General features: G+C 36.7%; 1 protein-coding gene across 1 annotated transcript; it reads left to right on the top strand.

Moving 5' to 3' along the window:
• Window positions 1-62: 62 nt before the first annotated feature.
• Window positions 63-11,248, top strand: MKKS (MKKS centrosomal shuttling protein). The gene is made up of 4 exons (XM_054574051.1): window positions 63-1,247; window positions 3,968-4,143; window positions 8,731-8,841; window positions 10,491-11,248. Exons 1-4 carry the CDS (start codon window positions 263-265, stop codon window positions 10,929-10,931), a joined length of 1,713 nt encoding a protein of 570 aa, XP_054430026.1. The 5' UTR covers window positions 63-262; the 3' UTR covers window positions 10,932-11,248.
• Window positions 11,249-14,118: the final 2,870 nt, after the last annotated feature.

Below are 14,118 nucleotides of genomic sequence, written 5' to 3'. Positions count from 1 at the left end.
ACAGTCTGTAAAATCTCAGTCGGGAGGCCAAAAAAAGAATATTAAAGAATGAAGTAAAATAAATATTTGGAATTACTAATATGTCATTAAATCATTACATGCTGATTAGCTTCATAAACAGGAAGCTATGTAATTTCATAACCACAATGCTACATACTCAGACTTTCATTCCTGAAGAATACTTTTTAAAAATGTTAAAATAAATAGAAAACTATGGTTAACAAAATAAAAGCTGTCTTCACAAATTGCCACCTGAAGTAAGATGTTTCGTTTAGAAGCTAAAAAGCCATCACTGTGTAAAAGTGAACCACTGACAAGTGAAAGAGTCAGGGCCACACTCTCTGTCTTGAAAGGAGTCCTAACGTCATGCTATGGCCCTTCTGGCCGCCTGAAGCAGCTGCACAATGGCCTGGGGGGCTCTGTGTGCACCACCTCGCAGTCGTCAGCCCTGCTTGCTAACCTCTCCGTCACCCATCCCATTTTGAAGATCCTGATGACTTCTGTGCAGAATCATGTGTCATGCTTCAGTGACTGTGGCTTATTCACAGCCATTCTTTGCTGCAATCTGATTGAAAGTGCTCAGAGAATAGGCTTGACACCCACCACTGTCATTAAATTAAATAAACATCTTTTGAGCCTCTGCACCAGTTACCTCAAGTCTGAGGTATGTGGTTGTCGAATCACAGTCAACTTTAGCAGCACTCAGATTCTCCTTTGTTTGGTACGCAGTATATTAACAAGTAAACCTGCCTGTATGCTCACCAGAAAGGAAATAGACCACATCAGTACTCTGATTCTGAGAGCATTTTTGCTTACAATTCCAGAAAACGCCGAAGGCCACATCATTTTAGGAAAGAGTATAATTGTGCCTTTAAAAGGTCTAAGAGTTACAGATTCTACTGTGTTGCCTGGAATACTTATTGAAATGTCAGAAGTTCAATTGATGAAGATACCGCCTATCAAAAAATCAGATTCCTTCAAGGTGGCACTCTTTCGTGTGTCTTTATCTGGGGACCTTTCAGATACTGGAGAAGGAACTGTAATGGTCAATTATGATGTTTCTCCTGAAAATGCAGTTCTGGACCAGTTGCTTAACCTAGGAATGCAGTTAGTTGGTGATCACATAGATCTTGTCATGTGCCAAAAAGTAATACACCCATCTTTGAAACAGTTTCTCAGTATGCATCATATTATTGCCATAGACAGAGTTGGAGTGGCTCTGATGGAGCCTCTGAGTAAAATGACAGGTAAAACACTCAGCTTTTGTCCCTTTATCGTTTTTAAATCACACTTTTTTTTTGAGCAGAGATATTCTTGGTGTGTGTCACTGTTAACATCTTGAAAAATTTTAGAAGCCGCCAACCTCACAGCTTATATGAATATCATTTATGGCAGCAAGCATTTCTGGAAAAGATCCTATATTGTTCACTTATTAAATATTGAGTGATTATGGCTATTTTCTATGTATTTCCCAGCTCTAAAATATACTGTAGAGTCTGTCATAATCTAGAACTTAACCCCCAAATATCTTACAGATTTTTGAGAAGACTAACATCCTTATAGTCATAAGGTCTTTCACACTTCACACAAAATTCTACTTGAGTTTTACAAAGCTTTTAAGTCCTTCATGATTCAGAAAGTAATTTTGCAGCAGAATATTCCCTTTTCCTCACTTAACCAAACAACTGCGCTTCTGCCTAAACAGTGGTTCCTAATTAAATGTGTGTGTGTGTTGCAGAGGGAGGGGGGTGTCTGTGTGTGTTGTAGCTTTAAATATCCCAAATATTTCTAGCTGAGCTCCGAGAGAACCAGGATCACCTTTTGTTTTCAGAGCTCACAGCAGGCCTGGTACACAGTGGGTGTTCCAAAATGCTTGTTGAATTGGCTATAAGATAGTAACATACAGAACTGTAATAGGCAAAAAATTCACTGTATTTCACAAACTCAGTAAATTAAAAGCAGATATAAGGTTGATATTTACCTATTAGAGCCAAACAAAAATGACAAAATGAAGAGTTCCTAATTTCAGCCACTTTTTAGTATTCCTTTAATTGCATTGACAATCTGTCAGAAAGACGGTTATTTTATTCTGATTAATTGTTAATTTTTAAGTTATTAGATAAACCATTGTTAAAGATTACTGATTTTTCTCTTATTGTAAATCAAAAAAGGAGTACTATATGTGGCAAGTATTGACTATATAACATCCCTGGTTTACTGTCCTACCTTTGTGAGATTGTCAAAGAGGAAATTATTAAATAATAGAAATAGTTCTTTCGAATTCATTGTTGATATGGGTCAGACTCATATACTTAAATATTTGCTGGCTTTTAATGAATCAGGTAATTTCAGGTTGTGAATATTAGGTTCGTATGAAGCATCTTCCCATAAAAATGTAAGTGGTCACTGAGTTTCCACACCAGCCCACAACTGTCCACAATTGTTATTTTTCCCACGTGCAATTAGGACATAGTATTAACAGCCAGAGCTCTAGATCTTGGAATAAGGGACCTTGTGAGACAGAAAGGGGAAAATACACACACACACATACACACACACACACACACGTACATGCACACGTATATCAAGCCCATGGCTCAGGTAAACTAAAAAAAGGTGAACTATGTTCCAAGCCTAATTCATTTTTCCATGGTATATCTAGGTTAACATTACCTCCTTTCTCCTCCTCCAAACAAAATTCCTCTTTACTGATTTGGGCTAAATAGTTGAGTCATTACAAATGGGCAAATAGTGGAGTTACTGAACATGGACAATGTGTGCGTAAAGCTTGTTATGTCTTACAGAGCATTTTAAACATTTAGTTTATTTGTGAAGTAGACCTTATCCCCATTTAACTCTTATATGGGGGAAGCCCACCCTGAAAAGAATGTGACATGAAGGACATATTTCACATCCAGTGGCTGATAAGGAATAAAGCCAGATCCTCCCTTCGCATTCTCTGTTGTGTCCACCATATGAAATTACACAAAATGTAGGCTTTTTACTTTCCCTTAAAATTTAGATGACTCAAGTATTCCTGTTTCTTGAGGCTTCAGAAGTAATGAAAAAAGTATACTCAAAGAAGTGATTATTTTCTGGGTTCTCATAAAAAAATTTTGAGCTGGAATGTTATAGACATTATTGTTTTAATCCGTTAGGCTTGAAAGAGGAAACTGGCCTAAAGTACTGCATTGCTAGTTAGAGTTTTAATGTTAAGACTTTAAAATTGGATTGTTATTTCTTATAAGAAGTTTGGTGTCATTTCATACATAACTTGCACTAAATTTTAGAAATTTTAGAAACCTTCCAGTCATCCTAACTTCTTTTTCTATTTTTATTAATTTGTGTTTTGTAAAATTTTATTTGTGCAGGAGGGTGAGCAAAATAACATACCAAAGAATAAAAAAATGAAATTAAAATGTTACATATTTTATTTCGGCATAACTGAAGTAGCTATTTACATGTAAACAGTTGCTAGGAAAAAGGAACTATATGTTCACTATATAGAGACCAAAACAGCTATTTGGATATTTTAATTTGTGTTTTAAGGTGAAGATAATAATGCCTTTTTAAAGTAATAGCCTATGCTCTCACTTCACCCTATTCCACATTAGTGGGGTTCTTCTTTTGGATCTCTTATTTGTGAATGGGCCTCCCGAGTTCCTGGAGTCCCAGCAAATGTACGCAAATTTTGTGTCCCTTTTTCTGGAGAGTACAAAATAGCTTCTGAAATATGTTCAAAGAAGTCAGTAAACTAACAGAACCTCTGCTTTATTTGTATATCATGTTAATAGTAGAACACTACTTATTTTACAGGCTTAAGAAGATGCATCTTGTTCTTTATCCTATGTCATTTTAAATGATACCTTTATGGGACTTAACATTGGCTGAGAAAAATATAATTTTAAATGATTGTATACTCCATTTTTACTCATATATTTTGTGTTTTCTAAACTATAAAAAATAGGAACACAGCCTATTGGTTCCCTCAGCTCAATCTCTCCTAGTAGTTACGGAAGTGTGAAAGATTTGTGCACTGCAACATTTGGCATCAAATGGTTTTTTCACCTTATTCCCCATGAAGAGACTGTCTGCAGCTTACTTCTCGGGAACAGAAATGACACTCTCTGGGATGAGCTGAAGGTAGGTAACACTTTGATTTCTATATTTAGGGTCTGAGGCAGGGATTAAATAGTCATTCAGAAAGATATGATTTTTTTTCACATTGGTGAGCTATATTCCACCCCCCACCCATAACTTCCCTAGGTGGTATATAAAGCAAAAACAATAAAAATGAGAGAATTAAAGTGACAAGTAGGCATTACAGTCAACCTCGCATGTGTTACCATTTATTATCTCTAGTATTTACAAATAACCTAAACATCCCTAACAATGAACTTTTCTTAATAAATTAACTTGAATTATGTACTCTTTGATGCTAAATGTGTATGAATAATTCACTGAAATGATGAATTCCATGGTCATATCCATCATCCATCTTTTAACAGAGTTTGTTGTTCTCTACCAGCAATAGCACAGGCAACTTTTTTGTGGGGGGGGGGGGGAGGGGTGGTTAGCTCTTCCTTAAATGTTTTGTAAAATTTTTCTGTAAAACCATCCGGTCCAGGGCTTTCCTATGCCAGGAGTTTTTTGATTACTGCTTCAATTTCACCAGCTGTTATCAGTCTGTTCAGGCTTTCTTCTTCTTTATTCAGTGTTGGAAGGTTATATTTTTCTAGAAATTTGTCCATTTCATCAAGGTTTTCAAATTTATTGGCATATAATTGTTCATAGTAGTTTCTGACAATCCTTTGTATTTCTGTGGTATCAGTTGTTATTTCTCCTATTTCATTTCTGGTATTATTTATTTGGGTCCTCTCACATTTTTTCTAGATAAGTCTGCTCAGAGGCTTGTTGATTTTGTTTACCTTTTCAAAGAACCAGCTCTTGGATTTATTGATCCTTTGAATTATTCTTTCAGTCTCTATGTCATTCAATTCTGCTCTGATTTTTATTATTTCCTTCCTTCTACTCACTCTGGGCTTTGTTTGTTGTTATTTCTTCAGTTCTTGAAGATGTAAGGTTAGGTTGCTTATTTGAAATGCTTCTATTTTTTTTAGGTAGCCCTGCATTGCTATGAACTTCCCTCTCAGGACTGGCTTTCACTGGGTCCCATAGGCTTTGGGCTGTTGTTTTTCTTTTCATTTCTTTTCAGAAACTTTTTGACTTCTTCTAAGATCTCATTATTGACCCATTCATTGTTTCATAGCATGGCATTCAGTCTCTATGAATTTGAATGCTTTTGAGTTTTTTTCTTAATGTTGGTTTCTAGTTTTAAGCCTTCATGATCTGAGAAAGTGCTTGTTATGATATCAATTTTCCTAAATTTGTTGAGGCTAGTTTTGTATGCTACCATGTGGTTGATCTTTGAAAATGTTCCATGTGCATTTGAATAGAATGTGTATTGCTTCGTTGAGATGAAACGTTTTATATATGTCAGTTAAGTGCATTTGATCTAATGCATCATTCAGTTCCACAATCTCCTTGTTGATGTTTTGTTTGGAAGATCTATCCATTTTTTAGAGTGGGGTGTTAAAATCCCCTACTATCAGTGTGTTGCTGTCTATATCTTTCTTGAGGTCCTCCAAGATTTTTCTTATATATTTGGGTGCTCCTATGTTGGGTGCATATATGTTTATAATGTTTATATCTTCTTGATGGATTCTTCCTTTGAGTATTATGAAGTGTCCTTCTGGGTCTCTTTTTATGGCCTTTGTTTTGAAATCTATGTTATCTGATATAAGTATTGCTATCCCAGATTTTTTTTCCTGTCCATTTGCTTGGAATATTTTTTTCCATCCCTTTACTTTCAGTCTGTGCATGTCCTTTGTCTGAGGTGGGTCTCTTGTAGACAGCTTATTTGCAGGTCATGTTTTCTTATCCATTCAGCTAGTCTTTTGCTTGGGGCATTTAATCCATTTACATTTAAAGTTATTATTGATAGGTTTTTATTGATTTTTTTTTCCCTTTGTACCTGTGTTCCTCTCTTTCTCAATCTATTTCTTCATCTTCTTAAAGCAGTCCCTTTAGCATATCTTGCAGTGCTGGTTTGGTGGAGGTGTATTCTTTTAGCCTTCTTTTGTCTGGGAAACTCCTTATTTTGCCTTCCATTTTAATTGAGAGCTTTGGGTAGAGGAACCTTGGTTGCAGGCCTTTGCTTTTTATGACTTGGAATATTTCTTTCCATTCCACCCTGGCCTGTAGTGTTTCTGTTAAGAAGTCAGCAGTTAACTGTATCGGGGTTCCCTTATATGTTACTTCCTGTTTCCCCCTTGCTGCCTTTAGGATTCACTGTCTTTGATATTTGCCATTTTAATGATGATGTGTCTTGGAGTGGGCCTCATTGGGTTCCTCTTGAATGGGAACCTCTCTGCTTCCTGGACTTGTGTGTCTTTTTCTCTTCCCAAATTAGGGAAGTTTTCCATCATTACCTTTTCAAACAGGTTCTTTATCCCTTCCTCCGCTTCTTCTCCTTCTGGTATCCCTACTATACAGATATTATTGTGTTTCAGGTTGTCCTGCATTTCCCTAAATGCCTCTTCATTCATTTTGAGTTTATTTTCTTTCTCTTTCTGGGAGCTTTTTTCTGCCTTGTCCTCCAGCTTGCTGATTTCAATCCTCGGCTTTATCTAGCCTGCTTTTGATTCCTTCTACTGTGTTCTTCAATTCAGAAATTCTATTCTTCGTTTCTTCTTGCCTCATATTGATAGTTTCTATGTCCTTGTTCATGCTGATATAGTTTGCAGTAAGTTCCTCATAGTTTCCCTGTAGTTTTCTGTAATTCTCTCTGGGCTCACAGAGCTCTTTAAGATTCTTTAGGACCATTGTTTTGAACTCAATATCTGATAGTTGACTTGCCTCTATTTCATTTAGTTCTCTTTCTGAGGGTTCCTCCTTTCCCTTTGACTGGAGGGTGTTTCCTTGTCTTCCCATTATTTGTGAGACTCTTCTCTTTTTGCTTCTGCTTCTTAAATTGATCTGGCTTGACTTTGTGGTGTGAACTTCTGTGGTAGGAGGCCGCTGTTTTTTCTTTCTCGATCTGTCTCTGATGATGTCAGATGTTGACCCCATCTGACCTTAGGCAGTCTGTTCGAGAGTTCCAGGAATCTACTGTCTGTGGCTGTGTCCTTCAGGTGTTACTATAGTCACTCTGCACTCAGCAGTCAGGCTTAGGCACCACAGGGTCAGGGCAGAGTCCCTCTGGGGGTGGGGGGTTATTGTTTCCTCTCACTTTGTTGCCACTCAGAGGAGTGGTCTGCCTGAGCAAGATGGCTGCTGCCATAGAGGAGATGAGTCAGCACCAGGATCCCGCTGGCTACTCTCAGTTCTCTTCCCAAAGCTTCCATCTCCAGTCTCTCCTCAAGTGTCTCTAGACCTTTTTGCATCCTCTTTAGCCAGGGATCTCTTATCTGTGGCTGCCACTCTGTACTCAGCTGTCAGGCTTAAGCACTACCAGGCCAGGACAGAGTCCCTACTAGGGGCATGGCTATTGTGTCCTCTCATGCTGCAGGGGAGTGGTCGGCCTGAGCAAGATGGCGGCTGCTGTAAGGGGGAGGAGTCAGCACCAGGATTTCGCCTGCTGTTCCCTCAGTTCTCTCCCCAAAGCCTTCTTCCCCAGTCTCTCCTCAGGCATCTCTAGCCCACTCTGCCCCCTCATTTGCCAGAGCCCAGGGTAAGAGGCTGCAAATAAAAATGTATGTGTTGGCCCTTTCAATGGTTCTCTGTGTCCCGAGCCACCTGTCTCTGGCAGAGAGCAACCCTGCTGCTTTCCGCAGCTGGCTGTTATCTGTGTACTTTTTGAGCTCTGGTGCTGTAGGCTGGAGATCCCAGCTTATGGTTTAGACTCCTCTCTTCTCAAGAGAATCCAACTGTCCATTTAAATATCCCTCTGGCTCTGCCACTCGTAGGTGCTCAGCCTTTCTCAAGTCTCTACCGTACTCACCAGTCAGGTTGTGCCAAAGCTGATTCCTCTGTCTGTCTGGGATTACAAGGCTTCTCTCTCGCTATTTTTCAGTTGTTTTTTCCAGGTTGGAACAAACTTCTCCACAATTTACTAGTAATTCCAGATTGGTCCTTGGAGGAGGTCAGTGTGGCTTCCATTCACTCCTCTGCTATCGTGCCCTCCCCAACATGCAATTTTTATACAAGGAAAGTGGTAACATATGGTATTGGTCACAAGCCTGAGAATTCATGTATGCTCAAGGTTATACCCTTGATAAATATTAAAGGTCTATGTGTTTTTATTACTGCTGGGTTGTAGCAGTATTATCCGTTCTGTAGCATATTGAAATAAATTTTATATCAGTTAATCAGCTAATTTATTTAGACTGAAATAATTTTTTAGTAAAAATACTAGTAAATCTTGCTGGCCCAGTTATTTTGAGACCATTCATTTGTGAATCTCAATTTGCAGACCTAAGTATATGTGAAAGGTGATATTGATCTGGTCCATGAAAACAAATATTTGGCTAAGATATTTTTCTTTAATCTCTAATCTTTATTATTCCAAAATGGATTCATCACATTACAACCATGGAAACAGAGATTTTGTTCCTTTGCAATTAAAATCAGGCTCTTTGGGTTTACTATCTAAGTTGCCTTGAGAACATGCTCCATTTCTTTGTCTACCTAATGTCACTGTCTGATTCTGATGATTTGTTTCTCTTGCAGCTCACATGTCAGACAGCACTGCATGTTTTACAGTTAACAATCAAGGAACCATTTGTTTTGTTGGGAGGTGGCTGTACTGAAACTCACTTGGCAGCATATATCAGACACAAGGTAGGTTTGATAGTCCTTCTCAGATTATCTGAATTCTTAGAAGTAATTTTTTTATGAGATGATAAGCCAAATCATACCTGGAGCCTTTAATACTTAATTTCTCTGTGGTCTAAATCAGATATTGTATTGAAAAACACTTGAGGAAAATAACATTTGCAAATATAAGGTAATACCTTTATCACAGTGATTATTATTAATCTAACCTTTTGCCAAATGATCACATTCTATGTATTGTCTAAATAGTGTATGTTGAAATGAGTATTCTGTTAATGGGAATTGTCATATTAGAGATCTTAGCTGCTGTGGTATAATAGTAATTGATATTCACATGGAAAGTGTTGATATTCTATAAAATACTTCATTACCTGTTGGATCATCAAAAAAAGAATTAATTAATTTTATTTTTTAAAGCATTTCAAGTATTATATTCTATTATAATTTTTAAACTTGTATCCATTTATGATATATATGATTTCTATTAAGTAGAATTTTTTTATTAATCTAGGAAACTCCTAACAATAGATACATTTACTGCATTATAGTTCTAATTAGTTCATAAGTACTGACCTACTTTATTTCAAAGTGGATACAAACAGGTATATGTTTTTGAGATATTTGCAGTTGGTTCTTTGATTGTTCCAGAATGTTATTAAGAGTCTCTGCAGAGCTTCTAGTGGATGACTGGGACTGGAGAGAGTATAAATGTTTTCTACAGACATGTCCCACCTTGATCTCTCAAATAGTTTTAAATCTATCTGATGATAAAGCCCATTCATGAAAAGTTATCAGAATATCTATTATGAAAAACAAAATCAGTGACAAAGAATGCTGAATGGACAATAATATAGTCTGTAAACTGGATGATTGAGTAAGCTAGAAAAAGCTTTTTGGAGGGTGAAGATATCTTGAGTAACATTTTGAAGAAACAATACAGCATTGAAAATATGGGAAAAGAATATGCATTAGAGATTATCTCATCTGGTTCAAACCTCCTGGGTAAGAAATTTTTTCAAAAAGGGTCACTGTTTTTAAGTAGTTAGGTATGAATTTTTAATAGTCATTTCAGTATTAGTTTGCTAGTATAAACTCTTTAGAATGGTGGAACCAAAAAAGCAATTTAAAGTCATATTAATTTTCATTAATTTAAAGAGAAAGAATATTTTTAAAATATTGATGTAAAAATTGCACACATTCCTAAATGGTTTTTGTCTTAATATGTATGTTCTCATTTTTAACAAATCTCAAACATTTTGCTGAATATAAATAAGCACTTCTTTTGGACATTAGTCTTCAGAAACTTCTTCCTATGTTTAAAAACCTATAATGTGAGCATTATGCCTGTTCATATATTATGGAAGCAGTACTGAGCAGTCATTCAGAATAAGTTGATTATGGGATTTATTCTGATTCATTCATTCTGACAATATAACTGATAGCATATATTTTTACTACAAAAAATCTAGGTTAAGGCATTATAGCCTGGCCAGCTGACTCATATATGCCCATTAGCATGTGCCAAACCCCTAAGTAAATTAAAAATAAGTAGTAACTTTATGAATAAGGGTTTGACCAAGTACTCTATTTTTCAGAAACATTTTTATAACACTAATTGCTCTGTTTGTGTTTTTAATTGTCTCCTTACTCTTTAGGCTTTTAATAAGCCAGAAAGCATTCTCGAAGATGGTTGGTGTACTCAAACAGAACTTCAACTAATTACTGAAGCATTTTGCAGCGCACTAGAATCTCTCACTGGCTCTTTAGAACATGACGGAGGTGAAATTCTCACTGACATGAAGTATGGACACTTTTGGTCAGTTCAGGCAGATACTCCCTCTGTTGTTCACTGGCCAGATGTCCTTTCGAGATGTGGTTGTGGACTATACAATAGCCAGGAAGAACTCAACTGGTGTTTCTTAAGGAGTGTTCAGCATCCTTTTGCACCACAACCCTGCCTTCCTCATGAAGATGTGGGCTCAGCCAACAACCTGACTTTGGACTGTTTCACTGCTAAGCTTAGTGGCCTGAAGGTGGCTGTGGAGACAGCCAATTTGATTTTGGATCTTTCACATGTCATTGAAGATAAAAACTGATATAAGAAAATAGTGTGTTTATATTTTTAAAAAAACTAGTCAGGTGTTAATTAAGAATAATATTGAGTATATTTGTTCTCTCCCAAAGGTCTGTTCTTTATTTTTGGATAGATAGCTCACAAAGTTATAGATTTGCTATATAAGGAAAAAGTGTTCTTGAATAGAAATACCATAGAATAATAAAAATGTGAAGCATTATTAAAGACATTGCTATTATCTTTGGGATTTTACAGATAACAATGTATGTTGCTCTAAATTTTTGTTGTTATTTTGACATTATTCTAAGAACATGAAGAAATTTAAAAAATTTCTAATCTGTCTTAGTTTGTGTATACTTATTATAGATACTTTTGTTTGTAAAATTTGATTCCAAAAATATCACAAAGCATCCAGTGCATATTGCTCGATCAAAAGAAGTATTCAAACTGCATATTTAGTAAAATTTCAGTGTTCTTTATCTGAGATTATATTTATTCAGTGTTTAGGTAATTGATGTAGAACCTGATCTACCTGCAGTTGCCAGTTCTTTTCACAGTTCTTCATTTCTGTTATTTTGAGGAAATGTGTGAATAGTAACTAAGCAGCATAGAGAAAAAAAGTGGAAAAGTTTTTTCTCTAATTCAGTCAATGTTGCAAAGAAGAGACTAGAACAACCCTCGTAGTCAAAATAGAGACATTGATGTTTCACCAAGGAATGTAATTAGAATTTTATGCAAATGCAAGGTATATTGATAAATTGAAGAAATACAGAATCCAGCTAAAGGAATCAGTGTGGAACTGTAACAGGTCTTAAATTGACCTTTAGGAAAACACTTTGAAAATTTTTGGAAAACTAACAACCTGAGAATCAATGATTGGGTGTATAGCCATGATAGAGGGAGATATAACTTTTAAGCAATTTTCTCCAGAACTCTTGCTATCCAAAAGAAAATTTAATTTAAGCCAAAGAAAAAATGTCAGTACAGACTCTCAGCAATGCAGTATGTATCGAAAAATCAGCTACAGCTCAAGCTTCATAAAATATTTCTTTAAAATTTTACTTCTTTTATTATTAGAGTCACATAGCAGGGCAGTATGGTAGGCAGCCTCTATGATGGACCCCATAATCCCACCTCCTGGTTTTCAGGCCCCTTGAATGTGGGCTGGATGTAGTGACTTATGTGAGTCTCCATTCCCCCACTTTGTGAACAGGAATGTCTTACTGCTGTTATTCATGCCTGATTCATCATTATTTTTTGGGGGGAGTGTAGGACAGGTTACTTGTCTTATTAACTTCATGGGTCTTCAGGTGGAAAGGAACTGTGCTCCAGGAGCTGTGCTTAAGAATTACAGCTGAGGAACTTCACCGACCCTGATCTGATTTTGGACTTTGAGTTATGTTGCAATGCAATGAGATTTTTGGACACCTGGGAAGGTGTGAATGTATTTCGCATGTAGTCACTAAGATGGCTGCCAGTGATCTCACCTCCTGGTAGTCCATCTTTTGGATATGGGTAGGACCTAATCAATAAATTTTAATGAGTACAATACAGCAGAAGCGATGGGATGTTAGGCTGTAAAAATATAAGCGTCTCTCTTGATCTCTCACTTGCTCACTCTGATGGAGGCCAGCTGCCAAGTTGGGAACTCCCCTGTGGAGAAGCCCATATATGGCAAGGTACTAAGGGAGGCTTTCAGCCAACAGCCCACATGGGACTGAATGTAGAAGTAGATTCTCCCTAGGGGAACCTCAAGATGAGTGTAGCCCCTGCCATTTCTGCCACATGAGAGGCCCTGAAACAGAGGATTTAGATAAGCCATAAAATAATTATCAACATTATGTTGTAATAGAAAATTTGAAAAATATGAATCAGACACATACACACAAACACACAACAAGAAAATAAAGTAAAATGCAGTCCTACCACCCAGAGATAATCACTGTTTACCTTTTTAGTGCATCTTTCCAGTTGGTTTTCTATATAAAAAGAAAAGTAATATTAAAAATATACCACATCTGTCTGGAAAAAACATTGCAGTACAAACTCTCCATTGTTAATATAACAAGGATAATTTGCATGACATTGATGTAACCTGGCAGCCATGGAGGGTGGATTGGAATGTGAATGCATGAACAATGATGACTTCACTTTCCTAGTCAGTGGGAGCAGTAGAAACCATTGAATGAATATGTGTAGTGTGTGACCATCACATTCAAAATGACTGAGCAAGTAGAGCAATGAATCTTCATCAAATTTTGCCTTAAACCTGAACATTCTTTGAGGAAACTATTCACATTATTCAGGAGGCCGCAGCTATGGCAACTGGTGATTGGCAACTTCATCACCACAACATGCCTGCTCATGCATCACATCTCACAGAGTTTTTTGGCAAAACATCAAATCACCCAGGAGACTGAGGCCCACTACAGCCCAGATTTGGTGCCCTGTGACTTCTGGCTTTTCCCAAAACTAAAATCACCTTTGAAAAGGAGGAGATTTCAGACTGTTGATGAGATTCAGGAAAATATGATGGGGCAACTGAAGGCAACTGGGAGAACTGTGTGAGGTCCCAAGGTGCCTACACTGAAGGGGACTAAGGCTTCATCGTCCTATGTACAATGTTTCTTGTACCTTGTGTCTCATTCCATAAATGTCTTTTTCATAGCATGTGGCTGGATACCTTCTGGACAAATTTCATATGTCTCACTGTCTAGATGATCCCTTCCTTGAGGTCAGCGATTGTGCATAAAGCTTTTTTTTAACCTCTAATACTATTGAGTACTGTGTCCAACAAACAAAAAGAGGTCAATTAACATGCCTCGAAATGAAAAGACAACATTTCAAACAAAAACTGCAGGGCTAAAATAGAATGTTAATTATAAATACTTCCTCAATGTGAATTTTTAATAGGAGATTGTTAAGTTGCTTTATATTCCTCTCAACTCACAATATATTAAGGTGCTGGTATTCCACTGCTTTTAGTGCCCCTAAATCTACTAAATTATCTCTCCAACAAAAGTCTTGATCTACACATAGGAATAGTTTTCAGGGATTGCATTCTTTTGTATGAGTATTACTATATACTTAATAAAGAAGCAAATAAATCTACTTGTAATCCAAAGATACAGGCTAACATTGAGTTCAGATACTTCTGAACTCAAATTTTGTAGATGAGTGGCAAAAGTTTCCATGCATTATGGGATACT

Source organism: Pteronotus mesoamericanus, unplaced genomic scaffold (assembly GCF_021234165.1).
Source record: "Pteronotus mesoamericanus isolate MK-2021 breed Mesoamerican mustached bat unplaced genomic scaffold, CSHL_Meso_final contig_25, whole genome shotgun sequence".
Classification (NCBI taxonomy): Eukaryota; Metazoa; Chordata; class Mammalia; order Chiroptera; family Mormoopidae; genus Pteronotus; species Pteronotus mesoamericanus.
Note: the sequence above shows the minus strand (reverse complement) of the source record. Positions and strands in the feature narration are given on the sequence as shown.